The 21,407-nt window shown below is 35.3% G+C and overlaps 1 protein-coding gene across 2 annotated transcripts in view; it reads left to right on the top strand.

Annotated features, from left to right (window-relative positions):
* Positions 1-21,407, top strand: part of Elp4 (elongator acetyltransferase complex subunit 4) — a 194,833-nt gene that overhangs the window by 47,790 nt on the left and 125,636 nt on the right. For both annotated transcript variants that reach the window (XM_006975863.4, XM_076570229.1), the window contains exons 5-6: positions 9,187-9,326; positions 20,668-20,752. In XM_006975863.4, coding sequence (XP_006975925.1) covers positions 9,187-9,326; positions 20,668-20,752 — 225 coding nt within the window. The remainder of the gene's footprint in view (positions 1-9,186; positions 9,327-20,667; positions 20,753-21,407) is intronic.

Below are 21,407 nucleotides of genomic sequence, written 5' to 3'. Positions count from 1 at the left end.
ATTTAATTTTGGTAGATCATCCTTGTCTAGGAATTTTTCCAGGGTTTTTTTAGACTATAACTTTTCAAAGTATTCCTTAATGATCCTCTGATTTCATTGAAATCTGTCTTATTACCTTTTTCATTGTAAAATTCCTAATTTGGATTCCCCACTACCACCCTCTCATTATTTTGTCTAGAGGTTTTACAGCTTTGTTTGTTTTTCTAAAGAACCAAATTTCTGGTTGGTGCATTATATTTATTGTTCTCTTCATGGACATTACATTAATTTTCAAACTTTACTATTTCTTCCCATCTAATGCTTTGAGATTTCACATTGTTCTTATTTTTCTGTGACCTTAGGTTACATAATTGAGTTAATTCTATGAGATCTCTCTAATTTTTTTTTAAATGTAAATGCAGTAAAGACTTAACAGAACTGCCTTATCCCAGAAAGTCTGAATTGCCCTTATATTAATTACTTTTTATTGCTGTGATCAAACATTATGATCAAAAGTGACTTACAGAAGAAAGACTTTATTTTGGCTTACAGTTCTACAGGGAGAGTCCATAACGGTGTGGGAGGCATGGTAGTAGGTGGCCAGAGCAGGAAGCCAATAGATCATATCTCCAACCACAAACCGGAAGCAGAGAAAACATGTTGGAGTGGGTGAGGCCATAAACTCTCAAAACCCATCCCTAAAGATGTGCTTCTTCCATCAGAACTCAGTCTTCTAATGGTTCTATAACCTTCCCACACATAGTCACAATTTTCTTTCCTTTGATTCTAAGAGTGATTTAATTGGCCCCTGGTTTCTTCAGTGACCAGCTGTTCACTAAAGACTTCATTGTTCATTCTTCAAGAATATATGTAGTGTCTGTTATGTTTTGTTTTGTTTTTCAGTGATTTTTTTTTCTATTTTACTGTGGTCTGGTAAGATACATGAAATGAATTCAGTTCTTTGCCCATTTGTTAACATTTGCTTTGCAACCTAGATTTGGGGTTGTTTTAGAAAAGGTTCCATGAGTTGCTAATCAGAATGTCCTATATGAATTTGGTAATTTTATTTCTTCCATTATGTAACAACTAAATCTATAGTTTCTGTATTGGTTTTTAAATTGAGTGACTTATCCAAAGATGAAAGTGGGGGTACTGAAGTTATTCACTGATATTGTTTGTATTAGAACTTATTTCATCTTTTATACCAACTAATTACCAACTAATATTTGTCTTATAAAATTTGGAGATACAATAGTGCATATATATTTACAATTGTATCTTCTTGATGATTTGGTTTTTGTATTAACATGGCCTTTAAATTTTTATTTATTTTAATTTTTATGTGAATGGATATTTTGCTTCTGTGTATGTCTGTATATCTCATGCATGGATAGTACCCACAAAATCTAGAAGAGGACCTTTAATCCCCTTGAATTGAGTTACAAAGGGTTGTGAGCTGCTGTTACTGGAAATTGAACCTGGGTCCTCTGTAGCCTTAACTGTTGAGCCATCCATCCACACCAATCTGGCTGTTTTCATCTCACTAGTTTGGGTTTGAAATACTTTCTTACATAATAGAATATCTTAACAGCATGCTGAATTTCAGGCTCCAGTCATTTGATATGTTGATTCCAACCTTTTACTCTATGCATTTCTTTACCAGTGAAGTATGTTTCTTAATAGAGCTGATAGTTGGATCTTGTTTTTTAATCCAATTAGAGATCTGCATCTCTATTCATTAATTGATGCCTTTTAAAGTGAATATTATTATTGAGACAGGTTTCTAATTCCTGTAATTTTGTTGTTGGTTGTTTTTCTGGAGGTTGAAGTATTTGTGATTTTTTTGTTGCTGTTTTTGTTTTTGTTTTTGTTTTGGGGTTTGGGGTGTGTGTGTGTGTGTGTGTGTGTGTGTGTGTGTGTGTGTGTGTTCTGTTTTCCTTATTGGTATTAGAGTTTTGTTAGTTTAAATATTTGAGTCTATGAGGGCCATTTCTCATTCAAACTACCAAAATGTGCTTTTTCCTTTTTATTTTCTTTTATTTTTGGTATTGGGCATTATTGATGCTCTCATACTTGTCTGTTGTTCATTTTTCTCAAATGAAATTTATTATTTCCTGTGATCTCATAATTAGACTCTTCCTTCCTCCTGTATATATGGTCTTCCTTTCAGTAACGTCTGTATTGGTGGCTTAGTGGTCATAACTGCCTTCATTTGTGCTTGTCCTGAAAAGCTCCTATTCCTAGGTCAAGTTTTAGAACTAGCTTGCTGGATGGAACAACAGTCTTGGTTGATATTTATTTTCTTGACTTGAAGCATAGCATTCCATGTTTTTCTGACTTCTTAGGGTTGTTAATGAGAGATGTGGTGCTATTTTGATATGTTTGCCTTGTGTGTTCATGTTCTCGTTTTATAACTTTTATTGTTTCTTTTTTAAATATATATTTATTATTTATTTATTTGGTGAATGAGTGTATTCTTGTCATGGTCTGTATATGGAGGTCAGAGTACACCCTTCAGGAGTTGATTCTCTCTTTATACTATGAGAGACCTAGGGATGGAACTCAGATCATCACATTGGCAGCAAATGTGTTCACCCTCCAAGCCATCTCTCTGGCCCTAATAATATTTCTGTTGCTTTGTATTTTTGACATCTTGACTGGGGTCAAAGTTTCTTCTCTGGTCATGTCTATTTGGGGTTCTAAATGCCTCGTGTTTGAATGTCAATTCCTTTCTCTCTATTTGAAAAAAATATTTTAATATAATGCTATTGAACAGCTCCTGCGGCTTTTAATCTCAGCTCCTTCTGTGCTGTGGCTTCTTGGGTTTGGTCTCCTGGTTGTATTACAGAGTTCTTATACATCATGGTCATGCTCTCATTCTTTCCTTAGTAAGTGTGGTATTATCTTTACCATGGCCCCTATTGCTGACTCATGCTTCTGTTTGATCTTGTTTGTCTGTGCTTTCCACTTTTTTTTTTTAAGGTGGATCTTTTACTGTGTTATGTCCAGCATGTCTGTTTGGTTGATTTCAGAACCTCAGTTTCCTTGATAATGTTTTTCTCTGTTTTTTTTTATTATTATTATTTAAATTTCTCTTCTCTGTTGCCGATCTTTTCATCTACTTTGCTAATGCTCTTAGCCAAGTTCTCAGCTGATTTCCTTGCTTTATTCGTCTGCCTACTTGACTTCTTTGTGGGTCCTTGACTCCTTTTAAAAGTGGGATTCTGAAATCCTTCTCTGACACTTGAGCTATCTCATGTCTTTCATTTCAGACTCTCGGAGCCAGGAGCTTGTAGAAGTTTATTGGCTTGTTTTCTCATTTGTGTATTTTGTTGTTGTTTTGTTTTGTATATCTTTTGGAATGATTATGTCCTCCAGTTTTTCTATTTTATGTGAGTCTTCTTGGTGCTTTGTGTTTGCTTGGGTTATGTTCCCACTACTATTTAGGACAAAAACTGACTATAGTAACCAAGAATTATTTGACAACAATTCTGATGTAAATCTACAGTAACAGATACTAGGTATTATGTCCCTGATAAGGTTCAGGCAGAGGTACATCAGGTGGCATAGGGAAGCATAGTTTATAGGTCTTTAGATCTGAGGGTATTTTTAAACGTGAACTGAAATGGGAAGGGGGAAAGGAGTGCAAATACAAGTAAGGAGAGAAGTATGTACTACAGACTAGGGATACAAACTGCACAGTCGTAAGTGCTTATTTGGTCAAGATCCAAGCTAAAAATAAATAGCTGCACAATTGAAATATAAAGGTTTCATTTTTTAAAAAATTAAAGTAAATGGAAAATATAACATCTGCTAGTATTTTCTTCTAGTCTCTCTCTCTCACACACACACACACATACACACACATACACAAGCACGGTTTTCCCCACACCAACATTTGGGTTTTGTAGCTACCTCTGCAAAGTGGAGAGAAGATACGTAGTCTCAAAAATGCAATCGAGTTGGATCCTGGTTGTTTCCCTTCCAAATGCCACACAGTCCATGCCTGAGAAAATGCCTCTGTCTGCTCTGTTGGGTTGGACACACTTCTTATGTTTCCATGGTGCTGTGTAGACCGTGGCAGAGGTGGTGTTTCCCATTTTTTTTTTTTATTTGACTTCACCCCATGGTGGTTGTGGATGTTCTCAGCATTGGGTTCCTGGGAAGTACTTCCACCCCAGCATCTCTAGCTGCCCTGCCTGTCTCTCTGCTCAGGGTGTTCCCAGCTTGTGGTTACTCGCCTACCACGCAGCATTTCTCTGGCTACCAGTCTCCTACAGCTCTCTAGCTGAAGTCAGGATAGCCCTTTTTAGTGAGCTACCACCTACCCCGAGCCCAGTAGGGACCCAAGGGTTATGGCTAGGTGCCAATTGCTGCTTCCCTTGGAGGTTTCTTCTCCATGAGACTTAAGCTCATCTTGCTTGTGTTTGTGCCAGCCTTCCTTTTCCCCACACTTCTCACTTGGCTTCACACTCCCTGTGATGATTTGCAATGTTCTTTCACTCTTCTCTCTCGCGCGTGCGCTCATGTGGAGGCCTGGATTGATGTCAGGAGTCTTTATTTGTTGTTGCTACTGCTGCTGTTGTTTTACAGTAATGAGAACAGAACTTAAAGCCTCATACTTGCTAGGCAAGCATCTGTCACTGAGCTGTATTCCAGCCCAACACCAGGTCTTTCTTCAGTTATTTTCGCTCTAAGTTTTGAGACAGTGTCTCTTACTGAACTTGGAAATAACCAACTGGCTGGCTGGCCAGTGAGCACCAGTGATATGCCAGTCTCTGACTTCAAGGGGTTTGAGATGGGTGTTGGGAATCTTAACTCAGATCCTTATGCTTGTGTGGCATGACTGAGCATCTTCTCAGCCCCTTATCATAACTTATACTGCAAAAGATCACAAAAAGACAGAACCACCATCTTTCCTGGGGCTTCCATTGTTTCTTTGTAAATTATAATTTAGAATATTCTCCTATTTATTCAATATTCTATTTTTTTCCTGGGGGTTTGCTGAAATACCATATCATCTACAGTGACTTCTTTTTCATGCTTCATGAAATACTGCTTTCTCTTTCACTGCTTTACTTTCTTTACTACATTATTTAAAGTAGGAAGTCATATATCCATTTCAGTACTTCTCTTGTGTCTATTTTAGGATGTGAGCTCAGAAAGAGAAAGAGAATGTTTTGCTTTATTGGTATGTAATGTATATTCCATAAAATGAATTAATGAGAAATTAAATAACAAATTGCAATCATTAATACTACCATAAGTAATCGCTTCTTTTTACTTTATTGTCAGTGCTCAAATTTAAGTTTGCTTCTGTTTACAAATGCATGCCTCCAGTTTAAGAAATAAGAATTATGTCTGGCTTCTTTGCTGTCTTTTTTTCCTTTTTCTCTCTTTCTTTTTCGGACCATCACAATAATTTTATGTTCAGTGACTAACCTGTACCAATGATCCTTGGCCAGCACTTGTCTTCATCTTTTTTCAAAGTCTAGGTATTACTTTGCAATTCCCAGTTTGAAAATAAAACAAACAAAAACATTTAGCTTTCTATATTTCTGTGAAGAAAATGAAGTTTCACTACTTTGGTTTAAGAGTAAAGAAGTAAAAGTAGTCCAAAATGAGGTATATCGATGATCAGAGATGCCCTTTATTGTGAATTGTTACCAAATCCAACAAGTGTAGTCCTAGTCTATTTAAGGAATATGAGGGTGTGGATACAGAAGTTAGACACTTAGTAATGTATAAATGTGTCACACAACCCAACAAATATGTAGTTTTAAGAATCCTTCCTGTATCACTAATGATTTAGTTTCTCTGTCATAGGTGGACTTGCCTTCTCCCTGATTGTTAGTACCCACTCACTCCTCACCCTTCAGATTGCTGGCCTGCAGTGCATTCTCGATTTCACTTCAGAATTGTAGGACTCTAGTACCAACCAGTCTTCCAGCGAGTCATGGCAGCATATCAGACTCTTGTTATAATTAGTGGTTTAGCCACAACAATTCTGGTAGATAAGTTAATATGTCAATGTGCAACAAATTTTTTTCAGTAAGGCAATGGAATTACAAAGAACAATGATAAATTTTCTGATTCTCTAATGAATCATAACTTAGTAATGATAATATTCATATTATGTTCAAATGTATATAACATTAATTGTCAATATTGCATAGATTATTTCTAGAGCATAGTAAGATCGTAATTAGCCCAGTTCTAGTGATTGAGCTGGGGCTCTGCATGGTTTTTAGTGGGTGTTTGGATTCTTGCTGTCTGGTATGCTACACTCTCAGAAACAAGACTTGCTGACAGTGGTGAGACAGCGCTTACATAGACTATTGGTGTGTTTCCTCTGTAGTTTGTTGCTTCCTAACACACTGGAGCTCTAGTGTGGTGGTGTTGGAGTGTGCTGTTGTTCTGTTGCTCAGATTTCCTCCTGGACTCCCATCAGATTTCAATTTTTAGCATAGTGAAAACTTCTATTTTTCTCTATTCTACAGATGATAAAGTAAAAGGTAGGTTAAGTAAGCAATAAAAGTTGTCATATGTAAAATTAAAGCAACATGTTCTTAGCACATGAAATAAATGAACTGCTTTTTCATGATAGGTTGAAATAAATTGCAATTTAATTTTTATAACAATGATATTTTTATAGATAAACACTGTTAGAGTAACAACAGTAAGATTTTATTTTCAAAGGAAATTGCCAGGTCTCAAAAGATTCTAGTATTTCAGAAATCTGACTGTATGCTAATATTATATGTCTTGGATAGAAAAATTTGCAAAACTTTTTATACTATAAGAATATATTTGCTTTGTTTTTTTCTTTATTAAAAGATTGAAATCTTTCATCAGTAATGAAAACTTTGTGTCTACCTTATCAATATTTTTCCTGTCATATTTGGTCTTAGCATCTAAATAAGTTAGTGACAATTATAGTAAGAAATTATAGTAAGAAAATTTACCAGTTGTATTTTTACATTTTAATGAATTGTTTGTGGTCTGTATGTAAACTGTCACAGCATGAAATCAATTTTCTGCCTTGATTCATTCAAAATCTGAGAATTCTAGCACACTAATATTATAATTAAAAACATTAAAAGTGACGGCAACTTAAAAAGCATACCTTGCATTTTGGTAATTTGGTATATTTCTGTGAGTGCATGGGACTTCAAGAACCTTCAATCCACTAATAAATTTATTAACTCAAACTTAAAAGAAGTGAAAAGTCTCTCTTTCTTTCTCTCTCCCCATGGTCAGTCTGCTAAAATAGATTATTCATGCTTATTTGATTCAGGTAGGCTTTTGCAAGCTTCCCTACCAGGCCTGGGAATGTGGTACATTGAGGCCTTTTCAGAGGCTTCTGACATAGACCAAGCTTTTATTGCATGGTGTTTTATTATAGCCAAATCCTAGTCTCCACCCAGTTTGTAGGCACTCAGCTTATTCTTTTGAATCAGGAAAGGTTATCACCTACCTTAATCCATGCAGTAGCATGGATTAAGGACACCAGTGTGCCCCAGGATTCCCAAAGAGGATCCTGGAAACTTCTGGTTTCTTCTTTTTTGCTGTCTTTACTAAATTCTATTGGGCCTTAGGGGGATTTGCATCTGAAATGGGCAACCTGGTGTTTTTCTCAATGAAGACATCAGATCAAAGTTCAGTTAGTCAAGGCCTTTCTGAAACATTAAGAGGGCTTGGACTTACACAATAAAAAGATGAGCTCTCGCAGAGATTGCAGTAAAAACATTCTGAACTATAATCCGGATAAAGAATCAATTATAGGCCAAAGAACAGACCTTGTTTAAATTGCTTTAGACTAATAACTTTACATTTAAAAACCTTTACACCATATTTTTAAGAAACTTATTTTAATCTCATATAATTTATTTGTCAATACTTTTCATAATAAATGGAGAATTTGTGTCTTAGGAACCATAATTCTGCACATATTATTATTGCATTGAAAAGATTATATTGAAGCCAACTAATAGATGTCTTTCATTAATGAAAATAAATAGTACCTTATGGAGAGATGCACATTCATTTTATTTAGAAAATAAATGTCACACCCACAGACTCAATCTAGGAAAAATGCTTCTATTAGACTTCATGATGTTTTATTTCATGTGACTGTATAATTTGATGTTTATAGGCACTTAATTTAGGAATATGAATCATTGAAATCTTAAATGCACATAGCTAGCTAGTGTCAAGCAAACATATGTTTAACTGAATTAAAAAATTGTCATTCTGTAAGATAAGAACCCACTAAGAGTTCTCACATTTCTGCAGAGACTATATCTGTTTTGAGCATCCCCAAGTTTGCCAGTTTCTTAGCACTCAGGAATGGTCACAATAAACATCAGCCCAGAGCATTTATGGAAAGCTGTTGCCGGGTAGAATTTGTTGCTAGTTCAACTTTATGTAGAAGGGTATGGGGGCAGGGAATGTATTCATTAAAATTAACCTAGAGTCCATTCAGAACAATAGTTAATAGATTTTTACTCACATATGTAAATAAATTCAGTACCAATAGTTATTAGTTTCCTAAGAGAAAGATGGTTTCTTGGGGAAACTGTTATAAAGAACATAAAACCATGAACTAATGATCATGCCAAGTTTCTGATGGTCTTACATAGTTCCCACACATCCTCTCACTCTCACGCATGCCTTGATCCTGTCTAGACTCTGATACATCTTACACCATCAGCTTCGTTTAAGTTTATAAGACATATTGTGCATGTGTATATATTGTCCTATGAGCATTTAGTTTCAATATGATGCTTAGTTAAACAAATCTAAATACTTGATTTGTTTTGGAGCTTCCAACCAATGAATTAATTTGACTTAATTTCATTTAGTTCTTGTATCTCTTTATTCAGTTTGTCATTAAGAATGTGAGCTATTTTACATAAATTAAGAATTATGTATATTACATTTTTAACTTAGAGATGTACAGAATAGTTTTAAAATGAGAGAAGTATATGAATTATTATAAACTCTAGGAATCATTAACTGAAAAAAACTTGAGAGTAGAAAGTTTAATTCCTCACTGTATATAGTTTGGCTAATAAAGGCTATTGTATGAGTCTTTAAATTCAATAAGTATATGTATATCAGCTTTTCCTCATTAGCTTGATGTAAGACAAAGAAATTATAGTGTAAAATAATGTTATTTTAATAACCAACACAATTTTCCAGCAGATTGGACCAGTGTCATCTTCACGATTTGGTCACTATTATGATGTATCAAAAAGGATTTCTCAGGAGCTTCTGGGGAGTTCAAAATGGCATGGATTCTTCCTTCCAGAACACATAACTTCAGAACTTAAGGGAGAATCCTGGTAAGTCAACTGCTCGTGTAACAACAAATTCAGACTTCAGATATCAGTAAATTGCATTTTTACCTCAATTTTGAATATTTCATATGCAAAGGTGGTATAGCCCAATAATGCTAGTTTTCTACAATATATAAGAAATTATACATGTATTTTGTAATATCCTATTATGTGTTTTTTTTTCTGGTTCTGTAAACTACTATAATGTGATAGAGCTGGATACTAAGCTAGTTACAATTAGTTGCTTGCTAATACTTTTCAGTAAGTGATCTTTTAAAGGATAAGCAAGTATGTGTTTTTGTTTTTTTATTTTATTTTTTATTGAGTCCTGTCTGAATTTAAACTATGTGCCCAATTATGACCCTGAAATTTCTGATCCTCTTAAGCTCTACCTCCCGAAAGTTGGGGTTAATTCTATATGCTACTATACCTGCTTTTATGCAATACTGGGTCTTGAACCTAGTGCTTTTTGCATGCAAGGCAAGCACTCTTAACAACCAAACTACATTTATCACTTTATGCTTTTTAATATTCCATTTATATTAAGACATTATACTTTTAGTGATGTTGTAAGTAAAACACTCTGTAATTTAGGTGGCAAGGTAGTTTAGAGTTTATAGTGACAAAAATTTATTAAAGCAGAATTCTGAAAGTTACAGACTTAATAGTAAATAATGTGTAAGATATTTAGAAAACTTACTTTGAGTTCTTACCACAGTAGGCTACTAAACAGATTGTAGCCTGTGTTGTTGTTTTGTTTTTTTTTTTAGCACTATCAAATCATCTTTAAATTATTAGAGTTTATAGACAGGAAATTGTGAAATTAAATGACTTAAATGTCTTGTGTCTGTTCTAGAAATAATACCTGAACATTTAGTCAACACTATTCAACTTAAGCCTTTTTCAGAATTTTTTCACTTTGTTAACAGGTCCTCTAATCTATAGTCAGAGACATAGAATGTCACATGGGTACTGTTTTAGTTTTAGTAGCTATATTAAAGAATGACTACTATGTGTCAGGTGCACTACTATACATCTTGCATTTATTACCTTCTGTCATCCTTATATCTTGAGCAAATATTTCTGTTTTCCAGAAGATGTTGATGTATGTAGATCTTGCAGGGTCTCAACTAAATGATGGAACCAGGAGAACATGTTGTAGCTCTTTCTTTGTGCTTCATTCCTTTTGAAGGCTTTGGTGTCTGCCATTTTCATTGTTTTGTTGCAGACAAAAGAGTACTAATGAAGGAATGAAAACATGATCCTGGTACTGACTTCATGCTGCTGTGCTCTTGGGATCCCCCCTTGAATTCAGAGAAGTCACAATACCCTCATGTAAACGTTGGAGGCTAAGAAACAGAAATACCACATATTTACCCATTTAATTTTGTTATTGTTAACTTTGAATCATTATGTCAATAAATACTAGTTTCCCAACTTTGACTGCCCATTGAACTAAACACACACACACACACACACACACACACACAAGCATGTGAGCAAAAAGTGATAATACCTGCATTCAAAGTTATTGCTGACTTAGAATTCTGTGATAGCAGTAATTCTATATGTTTCGTTCAAAGAATGCTCAGCCATATAAATAAGAAATGTGAGCTAGGCCCATAGCCGAGTTGTAGAGTGTTTGCCTAGCATAGATTCAATCCCTAGCACCACAAAAATCAAATAATGTATATATAATGGTTAGTGTAAACAAAAAAGACCATTGCTTAATCATTTAAAATAGGCATATTTATTGCAAGGAGCAAACATTGTTATGCCAGATAATGTGAGGTTTATATTCATTCATTCATTCCGGTAAAGGGAGGAAGAAATTAACTTTAGTCCAATGCCTCTTTCAAGAAGGGGACTGTTCGGGCTTATGACCATAGCCTATCCATTTAATTCTACCAACAGACTTTTGAGCTGAATAATACCATCATAGTTCATGGGAACTAGAGGTCAGAGACGCTAGGCAACTTTACTGTTGCAAATTATAAGTCACTAAAGGCAGTGGTTCTCACCCTGTGGGTTGGGACACTTTGGGGTCAAATAACCCTTTCACAGGGGTCTCAGATCAGATATCCTGCATATCAGATATTTATATTATGATTCATAACAGTAGCAAAATTACAGCCATGGAAGTAGCAGCAAAAATAATTTTATGGTTGTGGAATTATATTAAAGGGTTGCAGCAACCACTGCACTAAGGTAACACCCAAAAACATGTTTGTAAAACCTCCACATTGTGGGAAATAAGCAGCTCACCAAGCTGAGGGGCCAAAAAGCTATACTTTGATAAACTATGAGGATGTAGTCAAATGGTCTTTAAAATGTATAATTGCTGGAATGTTTTTTGAAAGCTAGCAGTTTCACACAGAATAGGAAAATTTATAGATTTTAATTACCAAGGCAGTATTTCATTTCATAGTAGTTAACTGATAATTCATTTATTTCATATTAAACTTAAATGCTTAATTAAATGTAATTAAACTTTAAACATGTAATTAAATTAATTTTGAATATGGGTACTTTACCATGTGAGATTTATTTTAATTTATGAAAAGTGTATGCTCATTTCACTGACATGAACTTTATTGGTTCATTTATAAAACAATAAAGCCAGGCCTTATACTTGTCCATACTTTTCCTGTAATTAAGACTAAAGGATATAGTTGTGTCCCACTACCATGTGTGAGATACAATATATAATTTCATAATTTCTAAAGGCACTATTGATAACATGTGAAGATTTTTTTATAGCAAGTAAAACTGAAGGTCATTTGAAATTTGCAGTAATTAATTTTAAATTACTGGTAAGTTTATCTATAGAAAATGTTCATACATATACTGTAAATTTTCAAATTAGAGCCTAGGCATAAAAACTTGACATATATCACAATATTGTTACTATTGCTTTGGAGAGCTGGTGCCTACAAGCCCCAGCCCTGGGCAGGTGGAAGGGGAGGATCAGAAGCTAAAGGATAGCCTAAGTCATGAGACACCACTTGCACACCAAAAGGATAGCTTTGACACTTCACTGTCCTGAATGTCACAGCATGGGAAGATAAGGATGACAAAAGTTCATTCTGAGAAAAATTCTGTAACTTGGATTTACTTTTTAACTGGACATTGTTTTGAGTTAACCCTTGATAACAGGTATGTCCAAAAACAGCAAACGGATTTGTTTCCTTACTAAAATATACTGCCATTCCATAATCAGGACAGCAGGCAGTTTTCCTATTGATCAACAAACCTAACATACTACCCAACCTGCTACTCCCACTTGTATTCATTGCCTTTCTGCTCCTGTGATAAAATATCATGACCAAGGAAACTGAGGGAAGAAGGCGTTTATTTTGGCTTACGGATCCAGAGGGCTAAGAGTCCACTGTGGCAGCAAGCATGGCAGCAACGGGCAGGCCTCGTGGCTGGCACAAGAAGCTGAGAGCTCATGTCTTCCACCAGAAGCACAAAGCAGAGAGGGTGAACTGGAAGTGGCCAGGGCTTTTAATCTACAGGTCCACCTCCAGTGACACAACTCCTCCAGCAAGACTGTACCCCTAAACTCTCCAAAAAGTCCCAGCAGCTGGGAACCAAGTGTTCAGATAACTGCACAATAGGATCAATTCTCCTTCAAATCACTGCACTGCTAAATCTTACCATCCTAGCCAAACCTGTGTGTTTAGTCCCTCACCCCATATCAAATTACTTAGAGACTGGGGTCTTTGTTATGTTTTGAACCTCGAATAGCCTGCACTCGGTCACAGCTTATGTAACTATTATGAAGACTTTGGAGCCTTTATGAAACAGAGTCTTGCTTGTGGAGGTAAGTTACTAGGAGCAAGCCTCAGAGTTAGAGCCCTGGTTCCCGTCCCATAGTCTGCTCTCTGCTACAAAATCCCATCACCATGAACTCCACCATACCTTCCTGCCATGATAAACTGAAATCTTTCTGAAATGGTGATAGATCTGTGCTACTATAACAAAATACATGAGGTTGGGTGATGGATAAAAACCAGAAGCTTCTTTTCTCACAGGTGTGTATGCCAGAGACTCCAAAATCAATGTACTAGCAGGTTTACTGTGTAGTGAAGGCTACCAGGTGTGAGTCTCTCTTCTGCCTGGACTGAGATGCCTGGGTGTTTGCAAGCAGAGTTGAAGTTTTGTCAGGTGGAGTCAACAAAGCCAAACAGCCAAGTAACTTAGAAACTTAAAACTAGTGAACAAAGTGACAGTCTATGAACTGTGAGCTAAAGAAAAATATTTGAAAACAACTGTTACTGGTTCATAATAAAGAGGAAAGATGGTAACATTGAAGAGCAAAGAAGACAGCATCCAAATCTCCAAAATATTGAGGAAAGATTCTAAGGTTTCATATATGCTGAAGTATACAGATAATAAAAGCAAAAATAGACGAATAGAACTATATTTTTAATATAGTTCTATTCTCCACAGACAATACAATCACAGTCAGCAAGCCTCACCTCTTCAGAAGTATGTGAGCTCACATCAGAGATAGCACTTTTCAACTTTCAGGCAGTTGAAATAACTCCCTGTGTTAGCTATGATATGGAAAAACATTCACTCATATTAATTGTGAGAGTAAGTTATTGAAACAATCTTAGGAAAAGGAATCAAAAGTTAGATTATCTACTATCTTTTTACTATTATTTCACTTCTGTGAATTTATCATAAACAATGACATGTTATCAAAGATACATACATATATGTTTGTGTGTGTGTGTGTGTGTGTGTATATATATATATATATATATATATATATATATATATATATAAATTACATCTTACAATTGCTACAAAAAGAAAAAAAGAACCCACTGAGATCATTAGTCACCATGATAAAAGCAGTCTTGTTCAGATGATGAAGGTGAAGCCTTATTGGATTTAGGTACAAATATAAGGAGAAAATTGACCACAAATATCAAATATTAGAAAATTCAAGGTGCTTTGGTGCAAAGACAAATAGAGTAATATCTGGCAGAAGAGGGAGGACTAGAGGTGTTCTTATTGGGCAAAGAGAGGATATGTTTACTTACATGAAGTAAGTAGAAAGGGGGAGTTGACGATGTGGGAGAGAAGATGGAGCGTGAGAGAACCAGGTGTGCACACAGCTCAGGAGAGGGATTTTAGATGGTTCATGTGGCAACCTGCCGAAAGACTGTGCATATGTGCAGGTGATGATGGGGGCCTATTCCCTTCGGGCTTTTTACAAGAAAAATATCACAAACCAGGAAACTTGACCCAAGAAGACTGCTTTTCAACATGCTAAGGATCTAGAAGTCCAAACTCAGGTTCTGGCAGGATTACATTTTAGTGAAGATTTTTCTCCATAGACAGATACCAGAACTGTCAATTCACATGGAAGAAGAGGACACAGCCTCCTTTAGGTCTGTTTATAAGGATACTGATCCCATTCCTGAGGCCTTAATCCTCATGAGCCAGTCACCTCCTATAGATCCCACCTCTTAACATTATTGTATGTCAAAGTCGAAATAGGAATCTGAGGAGACAGAAATATCCAAACTACAGCAGGTGGATAGATACATACAGTAGTGAGTGTGTCTTCTGGATACACATAGTACTGGATGTATCTTAATTGTTTCTGTTTTCAAGGCATGAGTGTGGGAAAAAAAATGATGCTGGAAGTTTGAATCAAAATGGAGAAGAGGTGAAATTGTCATTCACCTCATAGGAGAGTCAGATTGCCAAGCTACCTCAATAGCCTCTTGGAATTTATAGTTGTTAGTTTAAAGTCAGAGCAGTCTAGTGAGTGAACCTTTCTCTGCCCATTTTCAGCTGCATTGAGGCAGATGAAGAGTCCATAGAAATTTGGATTAGCCAGAATAGTTTTGCTAAGAAACTTGACTATAAAAAAGAAGAAAAAAAAATGAAGATAGAGAATGGCCATGGAACAAGATAGTTAATTAAGATGCTACCAAGTGTACCACAATAAGGTAAAGCTGTCTACTGTAAATGATGGCCTAGGAAGATTGAAAGTAGCTGGAGAGGAAAGTACATGAAACTGAAATTGTAGAGGGATGATTATTTGATAATGACACTGATGTGTGATAGTGAAAGAAACAGCTTAGGAAGGGTGAATAAATGGAGAAGACCAAGAAACTGAAGAGCAGAATATTAGAAAGTGAGTGGTGACGCAGGGTTGGATATCCTACATAACTGTTAGGGCCTGTAGGAAACATAATCTAATAATGTATCTAAAAGTCAGTTACTGATGGGAGGCAATGTAATGTCAGTCTGAATTATTTTTCATTGAGATTATCATATCTTCACAGGTCTCTGCTGGTCATTGATGTCTTCACACTCTTGAATGCATTCTTAGACTCTGTGTCCTTCTCTCTTAGTTGAGCTTCCATAGTCAGACTCAAATTCATTCGTAGGTGAAAAGCAGGAAAAGAAAAGCCAGTAAATGACAGCCTTCAGGGTAATCCTAATGAAATTTTTAACTTGAAAATTACTTGTGAAAAGACTTCACAATCTCTGGAATCACATGCAAATTATATGCTAATAGACCTTTAGCTCAGCAAAGTATTTTATACAATTAGTTGAGGCATGTATTGTGCCTATTGCCTTATAAAGTGTTCTTACTACTTGTCGTAGTTGAATTCTTGAAGTACACATGCAAATAGAACTTTGGTAAGATAAATTTTATTTTCCTATTGGCTTTCAAAATAATATGAAAACGTGCTTCATCTTTATTTTAATTAATTTGTAATTATGGGTGATAATTTTTGAGGATGACAGTCTTAATTTTCTATATGGCTCTGCTTTTCTCTCCAATATTTCTATTAGATTGTTAAACACATATTTAAGTGGCCAGAGTTTCTTATTTTTAAATCCTAGCAAATTACTTTAATGAGAAAAAGCATTCTTTTTTGGTTTTTCGAGACAGGGTTTCTCTGTGTAGCTTTGCGCCTTTCCTGGAGCTCACTCTGTAGCCCAGGCTGGTCTTGAACTCACAGAGATCCACGTGCCTCTGCCTCCCAAGTGCTGGGATTAAAGGCATGCGCCACCAACACCCGGCGAGAAAAAGCATTCTTGAACCATATAATTTTAAAATCATGGTGGGTAACAGAGAGAAGAGAAAATTTGAAGTTGCCTGTGTCGCACCTTGAGCTGAGTTGTTGGCCCAGGTGAAGCCAGAGCTAGTTCCCAGGCCTCCCAAGGCCTTCTTGCTGTGTGTGCTCAGTTATCAATTAGTATGGAAATTTCCCTTATTTTATTACACTCCAAGTTAAGTACAACCGAGGCAGGTTGGTGAAGATTTCACAGATATAGCTAGAAGCTCTCTCCTTACAACTGCAATCTGGAGTGCTTCATTTAATGAGTTGAATGAAACCATACTCTAAGTTCCTGTGAACCACAGCAGTGTTTGTGAACCCTTGGACTCCCTATGCACTTCATTCAAAGACTTTAACATAGTGTAATTGAAAGAGCAAATTGTCACAGCTTTAGAATGTTTTCAGGTTGGTTTGGTTGGTTTGGTTGGTTTGTGTTGAGACATGCTCATTATATAGCCCTAGCTACTTGAAACTCACTATGTAGACTAGGCTGGCCTCAAACTCAGCAGAGGTCTGCCTGCCTCAGCCTCCCAAGCACTGGGGTTAAAGGCATGCACCACCGTGCCCAGCAAATATTTTCATTGTACATGCCATTTCTGTCACTTAATGATATATAACCTTGGACAAGTCATTTATCCTATAATGAGCCTTAAATTTCCCAATCACAAAACAAGGATGACTGTACTTTTATCACAAGGTATCCATCAAATGCTGTGACACCAAAGTCTCTTCAGTATTTACTGTGTACCAAGCATTTTATTAACTGAAATGACTAAAATCAGGTAGGCTTCTTAAATAGTATACCAAGAGTCTGCTTTCTGCCTGTAAATTTTTCTCTTATCAACTACTTATAGTGGTTCCATATTCTATTTTATATTTGTAACTCATCTTTTAACAGACAAAATAGTTAGCTTTTTAAAGACAAAAATGTATCTTTTTCCTGTTTTTCATTTGTGAAACTAAGAATAATTTTAAGTACTTGGTATTTTAAGGTTCAAAATTAGTTCCAACACTACAGAACTAGATGAATGATTGAGAGCACCTGTTACTCTTGCAGAGAACTGGAATTTGATTCCCAACACCTACATGGTAGCTCATAATCATCTAGAACTTCAGTTGCAGAGAATCTAATGCCACTTTCTGACCTCAGGCACAGTCATGCACATGTAGGCAAAACACTACTAATAAAAATAAATCTTAGAAATTAGTTCAAATTACTATTTGTATGCTTTATATTTCTATATATTGTGATAGCTTTAAACACATAGAACTGAAGTTAGCTCATTTTAATATAAAAATTGTTTAAAATTATGAGTAAAGCAAAATAGTATGTGTGATTCAAAATGGGCTGCTATGGGTCTGGAAACATACTTCAGATGTTAAGAGCACTGGCAGTTCTTCCAAAGGACCCAGAGGATCCAGAGTCAATTCCCAGCACCTACATAGCAACTGTCTGTACCTCCAATTCCACCCTCACACAGACATACATGCAGATAAAAACACCAATGCACATAAAATAAAAGTAAATAATAAATTTAAAAAGTGGACAGCCTTTAAATATTTGAAATACCAAAACTTTGTTAAATGTTTGGAAATAGTAATAACAAAGCCATTGTCTTATTTGTACACAAATATCCTTCTTTCCTTCTTGCCAACTCCTATCACTAGACACATGTGCACATGCGCGTGCGCACACGCGCGCGCACACACACACACACACACAGGTACTTATTTTTATCAATATGTATATATGTTTTGGTTTTTATAAACATAGAATAGCGATATGAAGTAACTAGTAGTGCTTAGTATTTTAGTAAGGCACAAATCTCATTTTAAATGATTTCATCTTATTCATTCAGTTAATATTAGTAATTATTATACATAAATGTACTTCTTTATTTTTGCAAAAACTTTACTCTCTAAGAACTTCAATTAAATCAAGAAATTTATTAAAAGAGTCTAAGCATCATTAGCTAGTGGATTGTTTTATGTTGGTAATAAATAAAGTGATTCAGATATATGGTTTAATGACTTCACTTACATTCTCCAAAATGAAACATTGAACAAGATCAAGAGACAATCTATGGAATTAGAGGGGAAAATGAAAGAGAGAGAGAACATCTGAGAGAGAGCTTAATACTTATTTTTTTCTTTTTTGGTTTTTCAAGGCAGGGTTTCTTTATGTAGCTTTGAAGCCTGTCCTAGAACTCACTTTGTATACCAGGCTGGCCTCGAATTCACAGAGATTCACCTGCTTCTTCTTCCCAAGTGCTGGGATTAAGGGCGTGCATCACCATCACCTGGCTTAATACCTCATATTTTTATGGACACAAACAATTCAATGTCAAAGAAAGTCGATTTTAAAAACAGGCAAAGGACCTGAATAGACAGTATTCTTAAAAAAAAAAAAAAAAAAAGACATACAAGTAGACAACAGAGCTATGAGGGGGAAAAAACCTCAATATTGCTAGTCATTGGAGTATGTATATTATGTATATTTTTCATCATTTATGTATCATTATGTATATTAAAGCCCCAATGAGATGTTGCCTTGCCACTATTACAGTGGCTGTTATCAACAAGGTAAAGGGTTAGTATTGGTGAAAATGTAAAGAAAAGAAATCTTTGTAAACTTGGTAGGTGTAGAAATTAGTATAAACTTATTAGACAGTATGACAGTTCATCACAAAATTCAAAGTACAACTATTGTTATCTACTAGTGCTACTTTTATATCTAAAGAAATGAATTCAGTGTATTGAAAGGATAGCTGCATTCTGTGTTCATTACAACCAGGAAAATCAGCAAATAAGTGAAAAATATGGTATTCACACAAACGTGTAGCAGAGTACTGTTTAACCTTGAAAAAGAATCCTGTATTCTACAACATGGATAAAAGTAGAGGACATTCAGAGGCTCTGTTAATGCATTAGGAGGGACTGGGTGTACATATGCTCTCCTTCAACCCATAGTGAGATTCATCAGATTGGTAGCTGCAATGTATTTCAGAATCTGGGATCTTAAAGCAGATCTAGCCCCCCTGTGTAAAGGTAATTTACCCAGATGAAAATTGCATCCATTGCATTCACATAATAGCACTGTATTCTGAAAGTTGAACTAACCAAAACAAATGTGTGCTGACACAGGACACTTACAAAATTGTCCTTACACAGTTATTTATAGGCATGTTCTTCACATAAAAGTAGAAAGTCATGTCCACATAGCCTGTGTTGTCCCTGAAGAGTGTGGTAACCACATGAAACATACCTATGCTTTGCAGCCCTTCATCTCCTGGAGTCACATTTGTTTTGTACAGAAAAGCTTTCTTTTCTCGTGTTCATTCTGTTTCTGCAAGATAGGGACTTTGGAGTCAGTGGCAGCTGTTCAGGAGCGCACACATGTACTGAGATGTACATGTATTTTTGCTGAGTCAACTTATATTGATGTTGCAGACTAAGCAAATGGGCTGCTGCACTTCTTAACTGCACTCAGGAAGCAGGTGTTCTTTAGTCTCTCTAAGTTTTCCCTGAAACATCTCACAACATTTACAAGGGATATATCTCAAGTGTTCTTTTTAAGACCCAAGTGCACCTTAAAAAATTATTTTACTTTTTTAAAGTAATAAACAATGCTTTACCATTTGAGAAATAATTTAGATGTCTTCTTAAATCCATGCATTTATTTTTGCATCTTCTTTTAACAAAAGAAGTGAGTAAACAATAAATTTAGTAGATTACGCTGTTTGTCTTAATGTGTCCTAAAAATTCAAATTATTAAGTTATTTTAGCAGATTGTTCTAAGAAAATTAAAACTTTGATGGAAGATGAGCTCAGGTGACCAGGACATTGATTTGGGAGTGTGTGGCTTAGCAGTTCATTAACTATGTGTTAATTATGTATGATTACTCTTGAAAAGCTATGGTGGCTTCATCTTTTAGGTTGCTTCATTAAATCATTAATTTTCTGGGAGTTAACTAAGCCCGACATAATTAAGTCATCTCAGTCTCCACAGATTTTTATCCTCCCATAATGTCAAAAATTAAGCAATTTAGTATGAGATGATGTAACTTGCTCCCTTTTGACATATTGGCTTCATATTTTAGATTATCTGACATCAATTTGATGCATTTTTTATACTTAAACATTCCAATAAATTCATACTTTTAATTGTTTACTTACTATTATTGAATAGATATTTTACTTCTGTGTAGTAAGCCCATTTATGTATTTGAACCACTTCTTACCAACAGTTCTTTGTCCCGAGGCTACGTGAATCTGCTTCAGTTCATCCAGAACGTCATTTATACTGAAGGATTTGATGGCTCTAATCCCCAGGTATGAGTCCTTCCAAAGCCTTCTTTAGTCATGTGTAGAATGTTGTTTTCAAATCTCTGGGGCATGCTTGGAGAGCCTCAGGAAAATCAATAATGTGCACCCTGTTTTCACAGACAGTGTAAATGGGTAGGAAGTACTTGGGTGTATTCAGAGTTTTGGCTGGGTTCTCAGGATACACACAAAACAATCACATGCTTTGTAAGTGCTGATTGTCTTTAAATACTTATTTATAGCTTCTGAGATTAATAAGTAATTATGCTTTTTAATTATTTCTAACACTACCAGGTTCATATTTTTCTATTAAAATGTTATTTCTGTCATTCAAACCTTAATTCTAAATTCCCATATGTGTAAGCATTACCACAAGATTTTATGACTTGTTCCATTATATTTTGAATTGTTTCATTGAATAAAAGATGTTTTTGTTATATTTTATAGCATAACTGGTCTCTGTACCTCTAATTTTCCACTTTCTCCAAATTCCCACTACTGAAGATGTTCCACTTAGTTTAATTTAAACAAATGAGGAAGTTTTATTGTTAAACATCATTCCTTCCAAAGATTTTTCTCAGTTATTTTAATTGCACTTGACATAAAAAGGTTTGTATTATTGTATTACTTTAAGATATGTATGTTATTTTAACAAGTGTATCTC

Source organism: Peromyscus maniculatus, chromosome 4 (assembly GCF_049852395.1).
Source record: "Peromyscus maniculatus bairdii isolate BWxNUB_F1_BW_parent chromosome 4, HU_Pman_BW_mat_3.1, whole genome shotgun sequence".
Lineage (NCBI taxonomy): Eukaryota > Metazoa > Chordata > Mammalia > Rodentia > Cricetidae > Peromyscus > Peromyscus maniculatus.
Note: the sequence above shows the minus strand (reverse complement) of the source record. Positions and strands in the feature narration are given on the sequence as shown.